Genomic DNA, 17035 nt, shown 5'->3' on the forward strand with positions numbered 1-17035 from the left:
TTTCTAATCAACAGCGTGTATTTGCATGCAAACAATGAGCTAAGGTCTTTAAACAATAATTTCTTCCTTTAAGTACATTTACAAATGCCTCCGATTATCTTATTTACACCATTAATTTGCATGGCAAACCAGCATAGATTATATACTAGTACATTTTGGTTTAAGAATTCAGAAGTAGAGAGGTTTAAAGGAATAGTAACTTAATGACTGTACATGAAGTCTCACACAAGAAGGGCTTTTTTAACATGTCTAGACTTACTTTTAACTTCCATGTATTCTGAAAGAGATTTGTCAAGAATCATTTCAAAGGTAATCTGAAAATATTATCTCCTTTGGGACTGCTTGCCAGAAAGGTGCACACATTCCATTGAGAAGGGGCTACTACCCAGATGTAGGTTTCTACGTACTATTCACCTCTAAAAGTAACCAGAGTTCCTTGAAAAACATGGGTAATTCTAAATCTGGGATAGGCAAAGTCCAAGGTGAGCCTGGGACAATTGAGCAGGAAGCTCTGGGCAAGAATAATAACTGTAATTCATAATAATATATTGAATAAATAAAAATGTATGAGTCCATTTTGACATAAATATAGAGGAAAAACCTTTTTTTTTTTTTTTTTCAAACAGAAGAAAGCCAGCTGGTAATTGTTAAGATCATGTCAGATTAGGAAAATCTCCATTTTGCAAGCCCCAGTGTAATAACTGAGTTAGGGAAGGATCATCAATGGATACTAAAGCCATTAGATGATTTATTAATTGTGAAGAAAAAATGTGACATTATAATGCAAGATCTGTCAGTCACCACCTGAAGCAAGTAATAAAACTTTGCAGCATTTAGTGAGACTACTTCATATGATGCACCTCCTGATGTGATGTAATACAAAATACACAGCATCTCATATGAAGTATTCTCGCCAAAAATGTTTGACATGCATCTCTTGAAGTCTTATTTAGACCTAACTTCCAGTTTACTAGAAATTCAGAGAATAGAGAACAAGTTAAATCATCCCATCAGGGGAAAAAAAATAAAACAAATCCTGAAAGATGAGACATTTTTTGAGGCTAGCGTCCTGGACATTTTCAAATTTCAATATCGGTGAAAAAAATGTGGAAGGGCTATTTTAGACTAAGAAGGATAAAAAATAATAATAACCAAATGTAATGCATGAGCCATGATAAGATATTGGTACTAACTCCCCTGCAAAATATAAAAGACATTTTTGAACTATTAAGGAAATGTGAATATGGAATGGATATTAACAATAATGCAGTATTATATTTAATTTGGAGGAGAGCATAATAAACAGGCATGATTATATATGGCATGTCTGTATTTCAAAGCGACACATGCTGAATTATTTAGGGGTAAAATATAATGGTATTTATAACTTATTTGCAAAAATTTTAAAAAGTGTGTGTGTGTGTGATGCCCTATATATGAGAGATACAGAAAGGGGGTAGAGAGAGCGAGAGAAAAAAAGCATATATTGCAAAATGTTAACAATTGTTGACTCTAAGAATTTAGGGGGAGGAAAACAGTGTAAATGGACATATGTTTTGCAATTTTTTCAATTTTTCTATATGTTTGAAATTTTTCACAAAAAGACTTGGGGAAAGAAAAAATTCAAAATTATTTTCATTAAGGTAACACTTAAATTAAAACCACTATTCCTTAATGCATATTAGTAGAATAATTGCCTTATCTGTGATATGGGATAAGCAATATCAGACTTGTCTAAAAGAAGAAAGAATTATAATGTTTTGAAATCTTAATTGTTATTGCTAAGGATTATGATTCAGAGGTTCCTCAATTTAGGAATTCCACTTCCCACTGCCTTGCTTCCGTCTCCCATTCAATCTTTTATCAACTGACATTATTCTAAGGAAAATCCCCTTCATTATGTTGTCAGCAATCCATTGCTTGAAGGCCTGGCTCCCCAGAACCCCTTGACTGGTATGTCTTCTCCTAGAATACTCCAGAAGAAAAGGAGTGTATGAAGATAGTGACTGCACATTAAAATGACTGAAACCATAGTAAATTAGGATGAGATTCTGGGCAGATAAACAGACAGCTGGCTAGGATCATTTTTTTATGCCTTGGACTTCTTTGGCAATCTGTTGAAGCCTGACATTCCTCAGAATAATGTCTTAAAGCCCAACAATAAGATCCTGTAGCAGATATAATAAGTACTGCAGTTTTGAAGTAGTGATAAGCATAAATGATATTTTGATATATTTATTATAACTATAATGAGATATGTACATATCTGTGACTTCACAGGTACTGCTATAGTATTACTGTGATTTTTTGCCTACTTTCAAAATGAAAAGGAATGCTTAATTTCAGTTAGAGGTTAGTAAAGACAAATAGGTAATTTTTTTCTCCAATGAAGAGCATGGCGCCCCTTGCTATTCATGGACACTTGCTCAAAGACTTGTACACAGGCTTGCTTTGTATCAACCTATGACTTCCCCTTACAGCCGATAGGTTTTCATTTGCACATCCTTCGTGTACAAAGACAGTTTTGGTAGCTACGCCATCACTAAACTCATTATTATCATGCTTAAACCTATAGATGTATCCAGTTCTTCTGTTACATAATTGAAGCTGTAGTGAATTGTCTATCTTAAACTGCATCGCTAACTGACTACATTTCACACTTCATTTGCTTCCAACATAGACTAACCTTCTTGGATGTCCACTATTATTTGAACTTTTGAGATTTTTTTTCCTATTTTTAATACCTTAAAATTTCAAAAGACTTAAAGTTTTGCAACTACAGGGCTCCATATAGACATCTAGCTTGAATTATACACTTTCTTTCATTGATGTCCCTGGACTAAAAAATGTTAAATATTTCTAACCGCTGTACTTAAAGTCCATTACAAACGAAGACTACTGTTGTTAAGTTGAATAGGCATCTTATTTTTCACCGGTGCAATAAATAACTTCTATTTCCTTCTAACATCTGCTTGCGTTGCACTGAGAGTACACTATCTATTAGCAATAGGTTCATGATTACAGCCCTTCTATAATTGTTACGTTAACATATTATTCATAAAATATTATTTTATTAATTTTTACTTGATTTGCTACTGGATGCTTAGAAATAGCTATGAGTATATTGGTAGAACCAGTACTTATATTTTATTACATTTTTACATTTCATAAAATTTAAATGATATAAAAATCCCGAGGAAGTATGCCACAAAAGTGGTCTCAGGGGAAATTTAAATATGTTAACATTTATTTTTAAAATGTAGCATGAAATAGACAACTTTTAAAGCTCAGCTTAAAAAAAACACTCAAGGAAGCTGAACTTGACTTTTTAAAGCACTGAAGTGCAATATTTAATGTAGGTCAACATGTTTAAATGGGAAAATTTTTTTCTAATTACAGCCAAATCCCTAGCTGTAATTAACTTAAAATTTGTATACTATTTCACAACAGAGTCAGCATATACCACTTTCTTATAAAATTAGAAAGATCTAAAATTTTAGAGCTTATTTGGTGAAACAGGCCTATTGCTACATCTTTGTTTATAAATTATAATGTGCCTTTAGAGCCCAATAACAGATAACAAGATTTTGAAAATTCAGGTGAATTAGAGTTATCAGAGGGAATATTAATATACTCTATTCAAATACTATATGAGTAGGACATTTAAAATAGGAAACAATACTTTATATATTATAGAAAAATAATCTTCAAATCGATTTAATCCACTTTATGAATTCTCTCCCTATACATAAATTTATAGTATGGTATTCAATTTTTTTAATTTTCTCATTTCTTACCATCTTAATTTGGATTAGATTGAGCCTAGTTCAGAAATGACATTATACAGGTTTATACCTGTTCATAGTATAAGCACATCAGTTATCTAAATAATAAAATACTTGTATGATTAAGAGAAGAATTTCAATCTGGGAAAAAAGTATATGACTTACCTAAGGAAGTAGTTTAACCACAAAGTTTAGTTCTTTATTTTATCTATCTATAATCAAGAAGATTTTCAAAACCAAGACTTAATTCAAAATATCTTTTGATGAGGCTATAATTCTTTAACTTTGGCAAGGTGTGTGTGTGTGTGTGTGTGTGTGTGTATTTAGGTCAACTAATGTGTTTCTTTTGTACAAAATATGAATTGTATCTACTTTCCGAATAATGTAACATGAATAAAGAGGGAAAGAGGAGGTGGGCAAAGACAACTGACATAATTCCAAAATCTTCTTTTTAATACATCTTAACGAAAGATATTCATCAATGAGTTGTTCTAGCTTCCTGAATATTAAAATCCACCTATTATGTGGACGATGGGTGGGATGCAAGAGCTTGGCAAAAGAACGAAGTTTTCATTGTTCATAACAATAGTCTCATTTGGTAAACAAAGGCCAAGTCTTCCTTTATGAAACAAGACACATTAACATCAACAACTGGAAGCATAATACAAAATCCCATTTATAAACTATCCAGGCTTTCCAACTGCAGCAGCACGCATTTGGCTTACTGTGCCTTCAATACATTCCAAGGGAAATTTAAATGATGACTGAATTTGACAGTAACCTTTTTGAGGTTTTGTTTTCCCCATTAAATTTGTACCTCTTTGGCTCAAGTTCCCCTTCAAGAGTGTATTCACAAATGTGGTGAAACTAGAGGTAAATAACACTATCACTTTTTTCAGCTTCATAGTCATATTCATAGCTATTTTTAAAACTAAGCAAAGATCTGTCTTTCCTACAAAACAATCATTTATAGTTGCTTTTTAAAATCTTCTTGAAAAACAACTGAGATTCGGCTTGTTGAAGTTAAAATATATTGAAGATATTCACCTTTAAGCAATCATGTGTGATTTTTAAAGCAAACTTTAAGTTTAAAATAGCAGAAAACCACTAACTAGCCACAAGTATATATTTTAGTATATGAAAAAAAAGAAATAAAAAATTTCTTTACTGCTGTTGATTAATGGTTGATAGGTTCTTTAATGTTAGTGCCTTTCACCCTGCTTATAATCTCTCATGAAATATTTTTTTAAAGAAAGCTTAAAAAGGTCTGCTAAAATGTTTTCATTCCTATTTGATCTGTCGCCCTACCTCTTTTTTCTGTCTGACAGCTGTTTGCAGACCTCCTGCCACCGCAGATTCAGGCTTCCCAATTTTTCCTGTAGAATACTGGCATCCGTTTTTGAGGATTGCTGAATTATTTCTTCCCCAGTTGCATTCAATGTTCTGACAACAGTTTGCCGCTGCCCAATGCCATCCTGGAGTTCCTGTAAGATACCAAAAAGGCAAAACAAAAATGAAGCCCCATGTCTTTTTACTTGAGAAAAGATTAAACAATGTGCTACCACATGCAGTTGTACTGGCAAAGAAGGAAATATAAAAGCTCCATGTGAAAATTTCCCTATGAAACTGACATGCCCATATCCAAAGGATACAAGACAGAAAGACACCTTTTATGTGTCAGGGAAAAAAGCACCCTCTCGGTTAGCTCCAGTTTTTATTTTTGTAAGCTTGTCAGCTAGAGGATGTTATAATGTCCTACAAATCAATTGGTTGGAAACCTTCTCAAGAGCAAATTCGATTTCTTGTCCCCACAAGGATGTTCCATGTTTAATAGTCTATGAAATGTTGTAAAATTTAAACATGAACAAAGTATTTGGGTTTCTTAGTGATTGTGGATACGAGAGGTGAAAAAGAACAAACATACGTTAGTCACAGTATTAAAAAAACTCTAGAGATATTTAAATAAAATTAATTGCTATATTAGAAGAAAATTCATTTCAAATTCTGTCTGCGTCAATGTATTTTGCATTATAAGCCACATGAAACTGAGAATTAATTGCTTTCAGGAGCATCCCATCAAGATATCCCTAAGCTACAGTAATAAATTTTAAAATAATCTATAGTCACCAGAACATTTTTATGATTGTCAAGCTTAAATATTGTTTACTTTTTTCCTGAATGAAATTTTAAGAGTAAAGTATCAGAAAAATAGTTCAATTGAAAAGGAGAATATTACAACCAAGTACACACAAAAACAAAAATGCTTTTAACCATTAAATAAAAATGGCAATTATGTTCTATTTCACGTTTTAAAAAAGATAATCTAGAATTTGTAAGGCCATTAAAATAACATATTAACTAAATATGAACCTTAGAAAATGAAATAATATCTGAGAACTTGAGGTACCTACCATATTTAAATCTGAATGACTCAAATCCTTCTGTCACTGACAGAATAATGTCAATATGTAGAAAACTCTCCTAATAGATGTGATTCAAATTCTCTAATATTTTTATATTCTCCTACTCCTTGACACAATAGCAAGCTTATAGTAGACCCCAGTACATGCTTCCTAAATGAAGGAATGAATGCATGTTTTCTGAGACTGAGGTAAAGCTCCCTTAGACTCTCGTTTCACATAAATTTCTTGGCTTTTTTCTTTTTCTACATTCAAGCAAAATTATTTTCAAATACTGGAAATTTTGGTAGCATACATTTAGCAATTAGAATACTCTGCAAATCAGCAAACCAGTGACACGGTGCCTCACAATGAATATAAAACTATGCACAGTTACTGAACTATTCACAAGCTGTCCTGGCCATACTCTCTTGAATGCCCATGAGATGTGCTCTAGTAAACATGTGATATTTCCTTGTAACTAGTTGGCTTTGCTCCATTGCTTACATCTCACTCTTTACCACCTGTTCAGATCAGCGTTGCATGTGACAGTCATTGCTTAGTAACAGAGACACCAGTCATAACAAACTGTGTCTATATATTAGGTTGGTGCAAAAGTAACCACGGTTTATGCCATTACTTTTATATCATAAATTCTTTGAGGTCAGATATTGTGTCTTATTCATGATAGTTTCCTATTGTTTAGTACAATGTCTGGTGCATGGAAGGTTTCAGTAAGCATTTGCTGAGTGAAGGCGTGAATTTATGAATAAGGGAAGTGGGGAAGAAGCGGAGGGAGGAAGAGAGGAAGGAATGGAGGAAGAAAAGAAGGGAGGAAAGGAGAGAGGTAGAAAGAAAGGAAGGGAGGAAGTTCAGGCTCATCATCACCATGGAGTCATTAGTATTAATACTCATTACTGATCCTCCTAGAGATTCAAAGAAATAGGCACAATTTTCTAGGTCTTAGGCAGTACATAATCTAGTTGAAAAAATAAGACACAGTTGTAAGTGATAATTTGTTATACTATATACAGTAGGATAAAAAAGCAAAGTGATCAATAAATGGTAGGCCAGAAGAGGGATGATCTCAGTGAAAAGGATGAGCAGAGGAGACTTCTGGGTCAATTTGGAATTTATAGAATCGTAGAACTCAGGCATATGGAGGGTTAGAGGCAGTGAGAGTACGGCAGAAATTAAAGCCTGTGGTGTGCAATCTCCATGATGTGACCAAGAGCATAAAACTGGGCTCTATGTCACTGTATGAGAGCAGGTGTTAGGGGAGGAGTACAGCCCTTGGTGTATATTGGGGCCTGGGCAGAGAACTTGAGGCAACGTAAATTATTAAGGCAACATGAACTATTACGTGAGAATCACCATTGTTTTGGAATAAACTGGATCGTGCAAGCATCAGTGACTACTGAAATGGGAAAAAAATTTTGCCTAAAACATAGATGTCAGGGAGTTATTTAGAGGGTAAAGACCATGGCTCATATTTGTTCCTTCAAGAGTGTCCAATACTTACAACTATTACTTCATACTTTTAAAAAATGCATGGGCACACATCAGATGTATACCATAGTGGTGCTTCCTAGACTTTAATGCGCATAAAAATCTCCTGGAGATCTTATTAAACTGCAAAGTTCTGCTTCATTAGGTCTGTGGAGGCACCAAAATTCTGTATTTCCTACAAACTTCAAAAAATGCCAATACTGCTGGTCCAGGAATACCTCTTTGAGTTGTAAGGTAATGGAGTAAATGCCTTTTGAGTCTCTGTTAAGCAATCAAGGAATTCTTATTGCTGCTTATAATGCTATAAACTAATGCTGCAGCATTTTCATCTCAGCCTCTTTGCTTTGTAGTTTTGATCTTGGCACTTTTGCTTCATGGCTGATGGCTACAGTGACTTCTACAACCTAATTGTGGAATCAGCAATGGTTTTATTATTTCGGTTTCCCAAATAAGAGATAGAATTGAATAGCTAAGTGTGAAGCAATAATTTAAAATTGTTAGATCTAAATCTCATTTATATAGAATCGCAAATCAGGGCTTTCAGGTTTTTTTAATTTTGTGAAAGAAGAGCTCATTAAATAGTCCACTGCATTTGTATGAGAAGGTTTTGCAACCAGGAGAAATATTTACAGTGCATGGCCTGCTCAAGGAGAGTTTTCAGTGCTAAAGCATAAGAAAGAAAAATAAGGGATCAAAACAGAAAGTAGTAGCTTGTATGTGGTGTTTTCTGAGCTGGAAAAGATAACACTGGATTTCCTAAATTAAATGTAAAATCTCAATCAACTTTATTCACATAGTGAACAACATTAATTAATTTTAATTCTATAGCTTCTAAATATTTTAAGTACTGAATTATTCATTACCAATAAAATTTCCAAGCTTTGATATCATATTAACGTACTGTTGTCATAGGCATTCTTATCTATTTCTCTGGCAATTAACATCTAGTCTTGGTTCTGGACAAAAAGAAAATCATAATTAAATCTGTTGGATTATTCATCATAGTTAGAAAGCTTATTGTGTCTTGATTCCAATATTAAGCATTCATTCTTAATAAGAAGTGCATATCTAACTCCCGTGGGGAGCTTTTCAAAATATAAAAGCCCAGAATTCCATTCTAAGTGCACTGAATCAGAATTTCTGGGGACAAAGGTATATGAAAGAGATACACTAAAAAAGAAAGGGGAGGTTACAAACATGTGGAGAGAATTGGGAAGCAGGAAGGACATGTAGAATTACTATATTATTTTCAACTTCTCTTCTGCTTTTTAAGTCAAAAGCTATTCCTAAATTATAGAAAATAACACTGTTATATATCTAAGTCCTTCAAGTCTGGTCAAATTGGGGGAAGGAAAGAGGAAATATAGGCAAAGAAAGAACTGCTACATTTTTATTTTTATACAGGGAAGGATATAAGAAAAAGAAACCACTACCTTTTCTATGAAAACATTACATACATTTTTTTAAAAGTCTATTTGTAAAACTTTCCAAAACTGTATGAAAACACAATAGATGAAAAATAGAATGTGACAAATGAAGAAAAGGAATAAGCTAAGAAGCAACTGCTTCTTAGAAATCGTAAAATGACAGGTTGGATGAATTATGTAGGAAATAAAAAATTGGCAAAAAATCACAAACTAGGGAGCAAGATAAAAAACAGAAGAGATAAAATGCAACTGGAAGAAAAGATAAATACAGGGAAATAGAGGGAAGAAAAAGGAAACTTCATTGAACAACGAGATGTTTCAAGAATCCAGTACTGAGATTTACTTGTAATTTTGTTCATGAATTATTTTGAGACAGGTTAATCATTAACCGAGTTTACTGACTGGTCAAGAGAAAAGATGTAATAAAATGAAATTTAGGAGAGTTGTGAAACAGACTTTTATGGTGCAATTTCCTACAAATATGGTGCTTTATCTTGTTTTTTTATCCTAAGATCATTCTCATTGTGTCTCTTTGTCAGTGCCAAGAATTCAGGAGTTTGATATACAGTTTCTGATACTTTTTTCAATGATAAATAAAGCAATTTAACCAGTCATGCTAATTATTAGAAAATATAGCCAATACTGTTTTCAGAGATTTTAATGTGCTTCAGCAAGTTTCTTTCAACTTCTATCGGATGATGGATTTTTGTAAAGAAGCAAAATAAATGCACAAATACTCAAGGCATACGCTAAGCACAGCAACAGGACTCATTCAACTTAGCCTGTCCACAGACTGAGGGATTCCGTCTTGGTGGAAGGTCTGATAACCTTGTGGGAGCATCTGAGGATAGTCAGAACAATTGAAAGATGGCTAAAATTGGGGAAATCTAGCAGTTAGGAAAGTGGAGAGAAGGGCAAAATAGTATAGAAAAAAAAGAGTGGAAAAATAGTATAGAAAAGCAACTAGGAAGGATAAGAAAACAGTGAAAAATGGCTGAAATAAATGGTCTTTTTTTGAGTAAAGAAAGAATGAAAGTTATAGGAGGTAAGAATCAAGGTCAAGGAGAGCTCAGAATGAGAAGGACAAGAATCCAGTCCATATATGAAGTATAAGATAATATCCAATCATGTTAGTACAACAGGGAGCATGGGAAGGACCATCCTCTTCTCCCCACTGCCTTCTCGGCTCCGTCTCCTGCCGCTTCTCCTCCTCACTTTCAAGCTTAGCTCCAATGCCCAGTAAAACTGAGTAACTTTCTACTTCCTTGACGATACTGTTAAGTTGTATAGGACAAATTCGTTACTCATCTTTAAAAGTTAGCATAAAAGTACCCTCTTTCTAGAGGCCTTTTAAGAGGCCTAGGGGAACTAAGTGCCCCTCCTTTGTATAGGTATTTATAAAATGTTTCTATTTGCGTCATTCTCATATGTTTTGGACTTTACAGCTGAATATTAAGCATGACCAAATGAGGGCTTTCTTCTCTTGAACAGAAAATACATCTCCAAATTTGAACGGCACTACAGATTCAACTTTTAACTAAGGACCTCCAGATCTTTTATTAGTAATTTGCAAGGAACTCAGTCAAATAAAAAGATCCTGTCTTGTGCTATTCACAACAGCAAAGACATGGAATCCATCTAGTTGTGAAACAATGGTAGATTGGATAAAGAAAATGTGGTAGATATACACCATGAAATACTACATAGTCATAAAAAGAATGAAATCATGTCCTTTGCAGAAGCATGGATGCAGTTGGAGGCCATAATCATGAGCAAATTAACGCAGGAACAGGAAAAACAAATACTATATGTTCTCACTTATAAGTGGGAGCTAAACATAGAGCATATATGGACGTAAATATGGGAACAACAGATACCGTGGACTAGTAGATGTGGGAAGGAGGGAGGGTGCGCAATGGTTGAAAAACTACCCATCAGGTAGGTACTACGCTCACTGTTTGGGTGATGAGATCTGTACCCCAAACCTCAGCATCATGCGCTATTCCCCTGTGACAAGCCTGTACATGTACCCTCTGTATATAAAATAAAATTTGATTATTTTAAAAAGGAGCAGTCTTTACAACGAACAATCAGAAATAAAATGCACCTTTTTAGCCTCTTCTTTCTCCTGTTATCTTTTTTTTTTCAATTTCAGTAAACATTTATTGTACCTTACTAATACAAATGCTGAAACCATACAAATGTGTGTGTTCATTTGTTACAGGAACTAGAGTCAGGAGCAGGCCTTGTTAGATTTCATTTAATACTCTCTGTTTCCTGTGAGGTATAATAGTAGATATGCTCTTGGTACAATTTCCCATCTGCTCCTGATAATGGTTGCTATAAAAGAATAATGAGAATTCCTTCTAAAACTAGAAATAGACTGTTTCTTTTCCAAAGCAAACATCCTGCCAATGAACTGAAGGAAAATTATGTACAGTAGCAATTGATTTTAATGGGACATTTACCTAATATCAAATTATAATGAAATTTCCTTTTGATGTATTTATCTTATTCGTATCAATTATATATGTAGATTTGTTATTATCACTGTTATTAATGTGTATACCAAAATTAATTCATCATAAAGAGCTTTAAGTACTACATGTTTTGTAAGGGTATCTTGGGTTGTTTTTCTTTCTCTTCCAAGAAATGCTGCCCTGGGCCAAAAAGAAAAAATCACATGTTCCTCAATTTCAAGCAGAGATTCAATACACTGTTACCTAAAGTGAGGAAAATATAAATGTGTTAAGTTTTTGCCCTCTGAAACTGAGGGCTACATTTTAAATCTGGCCCCAGACATGTTTTGGCGTTAGAACTTTGTTTGATTAATGATTTGAATGCCTTTAGGTGGGGCATGAAAGCATTCAATCACTCTGTAAAGGCATTTGAATTGGTGGCTCTTGTTTTAAAGAAAACTGTTGTTACAAAGTACAGAACTTTGCAAAGCGAATAGGTTTTAGTTTGCTAAAATAAATGTTAGCTCTCTCTATGTTCACAGATTTATTTAATCCTTCTCGCCTTCTAACTCATTCATGAGAACTTCAGGACAAATAGAAAACATTTAAGGGCTGTGTTTTTCTCTCCATTTACTTAGATTTGTAAAGAAAACAAATTGGCCTTTCCCTGATAAAAAGGCACCTTGGCCACAGCTGTACTTGTTTTCTTATTAAGTGATCCTGGTTATAGAACATGTGACTTCAGGCATAAAATTCTTTCTACATGATTACTAGCATGACTCTGAACACATTAAATATTTCATCGTGGAACATATTGCACGTAACTCAAAAAACACTGTCTCAGGACGTGATATTCGAAAGGAAGCATAGGTCATTTTAAAATTTCTAATTTCTCTTCTCTCTAGAGGTATTATCAATTTGGAGCCACATAAATAATTCTTCAAAAGCCATTTGGCTGGTAGAGGGTGATACAATATGTATGTGTGCATATAGAAAAAGACAACAAAATTGTTTTTCAAAAATTAGACAATGTGTAAGTAAACTTGATTATACACTGTAAATATTTGATGGAAATATCTAATGTCATTGGTTCTAAAACCCTGTAGTTCTCTACTGGTATTTGCCATGCCTATATTTTCACTCTGTAAGTCAATTATTGATTGGATACCTCCTATTAGCCAGACACTGTGGAAGGTGCTAGTCGTCATTCTCTGCTGGAGGATGAATGGATTGGAGGAGCCCTGGAATAGAAGTAAGGAGACCAAGTAGGAGATATCATGGTAGTTAAAGTGAGGAAAGATGGTCGCTTGGATTGAGGAGGAGTCAGTGGCAGAAATGGAGAGAAGTGCATGGAACCAAGTGGCATTTGGAAAGTAAATACACAGGACTTAATGCATTGGAGATAGAAATGAAAGAGAGTATCAATCAGACAGTTGAAGATACTGGTCTGGAACTCAGAGGAAATATTAGGACTGAAAATATAACTGACAGGATTATTGGCAGAGCTATGTCTAAAATTTATGATGTGAGTTTTGCTCCAAATGTGTTTGAGTCCCTTATTTTTATTGAAATGATTCTGGGCAAACTCAAGGCTAGCAATCATAATCCAAACATATTTTGGGAATCCCTGAGTATCTGCATGATGACTAATTTTGTCATTATTGACATTTGCTACATCTAATATGTATTATTTTCATTTGCTGGCAGAGAGATTAATATCATAATTAGCATAATGTAGAAAATTGAGAGGCCGTATGATTCCCCACAAATTTGAAGAAAATAGAATGTCGTTTTGATGAAGCTGCTTGTGTTTTCCTACCCTAACTCCCACCCACCTATTAGTTAAAAAAAATGGTCAAAGGTGATTTCAAAATATGTTTTGAGAAAATGTTGTGCTTTAAGAGAACAGAATTAAGCTTGTTCCTTAATACACTTCTATTCTGTGTTCACAAGAATTCCATGGGCCTTTGCTGTGGCATAGTCTTTAAATGCTGTTTAATGTAGGTAAATTGTTCAATGCAATAAGTGTTCTCTTTAGTGTGACTGACTCCAACAAATATTTAATTTAGGGTAACTACTAGGTGTCTGAAGTTTTACAATGATAAATAAGCTTGTATTTTCTTGTCAACACTCTCAATTTAATGGGGACACCCTAGAAAATGCTGTGTTACAATATAACTATGGCGATTGCTTTGAGAACAAGATAGATCAATGAGTTTGGCGAAATGGTAAGGAAAAGAAACAGACAAGTTGAGGTAATTATTATTATAAAGGCCTTAAAGACAGTCTTTTCCCCATTTCCTATATCACCAAGTACAGCGCTGAGCACTGCTCAGCTTAATAATTGCTTAAGAAATATTTGTTGATAAATTGAGCAGAAAACTAAGCAAGATATTATAATCTTCTTGATTGCTTTCTCATTCTGGAAAGGGTCGAAAGTAACTTTTTGAAATATATACAACAGCCTAGAGTGAAAAAGAGACATTGAAAAATAATTGCGTTTTTATCAAAGTTTCATCTCCTACCACAAATAACAAGTTATTAAGGAAAGCTTTCGTTTCTCAGGCTCTTGAGAATGGGAAGGCCTAGAAATACGATAAAGAGGGATCAAAACAGATCTCTGTGTCTAACATCAATTAACTGATTTTGAGCATTTAGCTTAGATTACAGAACCCCCAAGACATCAACTAACAATCCACATCTAAGCACATGTTGGGCATCACTAAGCCTTATATGTCCCTCTTGCCAAGTTATACAGGCATTAAACACAAATTACTCTTCTATTTTTCCCCAAGCCTTAACTTCTGAGGTTAGGTTTCTTGTTTTCCAACTCATTATCTGTTGTATGGTAATACTACTCTCCTTCATGGAATTAGATGAGAAGAGGTGATGATAAAAACAATTGTGCCTCTCTTGTTGACTGGGCACGCCCTCCGCAAATCAAAAAAAAAGAATGCACAAGCATGGATTCTCTCCCCATTATCAGTACATTGTACAATATCAATGATCTGTATTTTATTGAACAATATATAAGCCAGAGGAACCTAAGGATAAAGCAGACAAATGACATAAGCAAGTCATCTGTTAGATTTTTCTCAGTTATTCATGTGAATTATCCAAAAGGTTAGGGATATTTGTAAAAGAGTGGTGAAAACTATAGGTTTTACTTTCTTATCAATTTAGCTTGTATGAAGGAAAAGATTAAATTATCAAATGTAAATCTTTTCTAATTTTTTTCTCTCTAGGAACGCTTCCTTCTTAAGCCACCACGTAGCATTTCAGGACCTTTTCATTTGACTGAAACCTCAAAGGAAATATTTTCAAGCCAACATCCACATCACTCCTAAAACTGGTTTCTTATATTCATTACATTATTTATTTGAATGACATCTGTATTTTCCAGTATGGATACCAGCAGTTCAACTTTGTTTTGTCCCTTTTTTTTTCATTCCTCCAATCCAAATTCTATTTTACTGATCCTAATTGTTATACTTCTTGCCCAGTTGTTTCCAACATTATTGCTTTTCCTCCAGCCTGGTTATTCATTACACTTCACCTATGTTATTAATACACCCTCCTAATTGTTTCATCTCAGACTCTTTCACTGCATAACATTCTACACAATCTTTCCAGATTAATCCTCCAGATGCATAGTTCTTCTGGTGGATTCCCTGCTCAAAAATTTATACTGAATACTGAGTGCCTGCCTGTTGAAGCCCAAATAGCGTATATAACATTCAGAACCTCATAGCACCCCTGAGAGATACCTTTTTAGGCTTCTTACAAATGACTTTCCAATTCTTCATCCATGCTTTAGTGCAATTAGACAACTCACAGTGACGTCCTGTTCATTCTCCAGACCTTTGACTATTCTCCATCCTCCATCATGTGTGTCTTTACCTCTACTTATGTAATCCTTTCGTTCCAACTGACTAGACCATGAGATCCACGAGAGCAGGAACTATAATATTTTCTCACTCTAGTGCCTAGAAAAGTGTTGCTATCTGGCAGTGCTCAAAACATGTTTGTTAAATGGATAAAGGTGTGCCCCAAATACTATCTCTCTTGTGAATACATTTTCAAGCAAAAGTTATCTATCCTATAAACTGTGAATACATTTTCAAGCAAAAGTTATCTATCCTATAAAATCATACTGTACTTGAACTGTATCTACATAATGGTTTTTCATAGTCTATAAAAATTAAATTTTGTTATTATTAGAGACAAGGACTCATTCTGTCATGCAAGTTTGAGTGCAGTGGTACAATCATAGCTCACTGTAGCCTCCAACTCCTGAGCTCTGGTGATCCTCCACCTCAGCCTCTTGAGTAGCTGAGACCACAGGTGCATACCACCACACCCAGATAATTTTTAAAATTTTTTGGTGGAGACAGGGTCTCACTTTTTTGCTGAGGCTGGTCTTGAACTCCTGGCCTCAAACAATCCTCCCACCTTAGCCTTCCAAAGTGCTAGGATCATAGGCATGAGCCACCATGCCCAGCCTAAATTTCATTATTTTGATTGAAAATTTATGATTATCTTTATTTCAGGGACATTGTCTTCTTTACCTTTGAGGTCTCCACTATGCTCATCAGTTAATTTTTTCTTTTTACTAAATGGCTAAATGAGTGACTGAGTTTCTTTTACTGGTATGTGGTGAAACTGCAGAATTTTTATGCATGTTGAAAGAATCTCTAAGAGCATAGCACATTTGGTAAAAATCATGATTAAATTCTATTTCTGTACTTTTAAATACCTCCTAGGGGTCTAGCAAAAAAAAAAAATAGTGCTGATGCTGAAGGTGGTCAAAGACAATTCAAATGTTCTGCACTTCATATTAGCGGTGGGGTTGCCACGGAACAGAGCTTTTACGAAACTAATGCCCTGCTGCTCAAGCAGCAACACTGCATTCTAGTAGACTCTTCAGATAAAGTAAAAAGAAAAGAAACAAAACAGGAAAATGTCTGTCATTCCCAGTCTTCAAGTTATATGAATGACCTCAAAATGATACTATTTTCACCTAATAATCATAAAGGTAATAATCTTCAACACACATAATCTATATGAATGTCCAATAAATCCATGAAAAGATGCTTAATAGTGCTAGTAATCAGAGGAATATAAGTTAAAACCACAACAATATACTACATATTCTATAAAATAGCAAAAATTAAAATGACTGACAAGACCAAATATTGACAAAGATGTAGAGTAACTGGAACTCTCCATCATCACTGGTGGCATTGGAAAATGGCACAACCACTTTAGAAAACTGTTTAGGTGCTGTTTGACAATATCTCATAAATTTAAACATTTGGCCCAGCCATTCCACTTCTACAGAGTTACTCAAACTAAATGAAAACATATGCTCACAAATGGCTTGTACACAAATGTCCACAGCATCTTATTCATAACAGCCAAAAACTGAAAACCACCTGAATGTCCATCAAAAGGAG

At 34.2% G+C, this 17035-nt stretch overlaps 1 protein-coding gene across 8 annotated transcripts in view; it reads right to left on the minus strand.

Moving 5' to 3' along the window:
- The window catches only part of DMD (dystrophin), a 2091067-nt gene that overhangs the window by 844042 nt on the left and 1229990 nt on the right, over nt 1-17035 (minus strand). For all 8 annotated transcript variants that reach the window (XM_055376532.2, XM_055376533.2, XM_055376528.2 and 5 more), the window contains one exon: nt 5094-5269. In XM_055376532.2, coding sequence (XP_055232507.1) covers nt 5094-5269 — 176 coding nt within the window. The remainder of the gene's footprint in view (nt 1-5093; nt 5270-17035) is intronic.

This window comes from Gorilla gorilla, chromosome X (genome assembly GCF_029281585.2).
Source record: "Gorilla gorilla gorilla isolate KB3781 chromosome X, NHGRI_mGorGor1-v2.1_pri, whole genome shotgun sequence".
Lineage (NCBI taxonomy): Eukaryota > Metazoa > Chordata > Mammalia > Primates > Hominidae > Gorilla > Gorilla gorilla.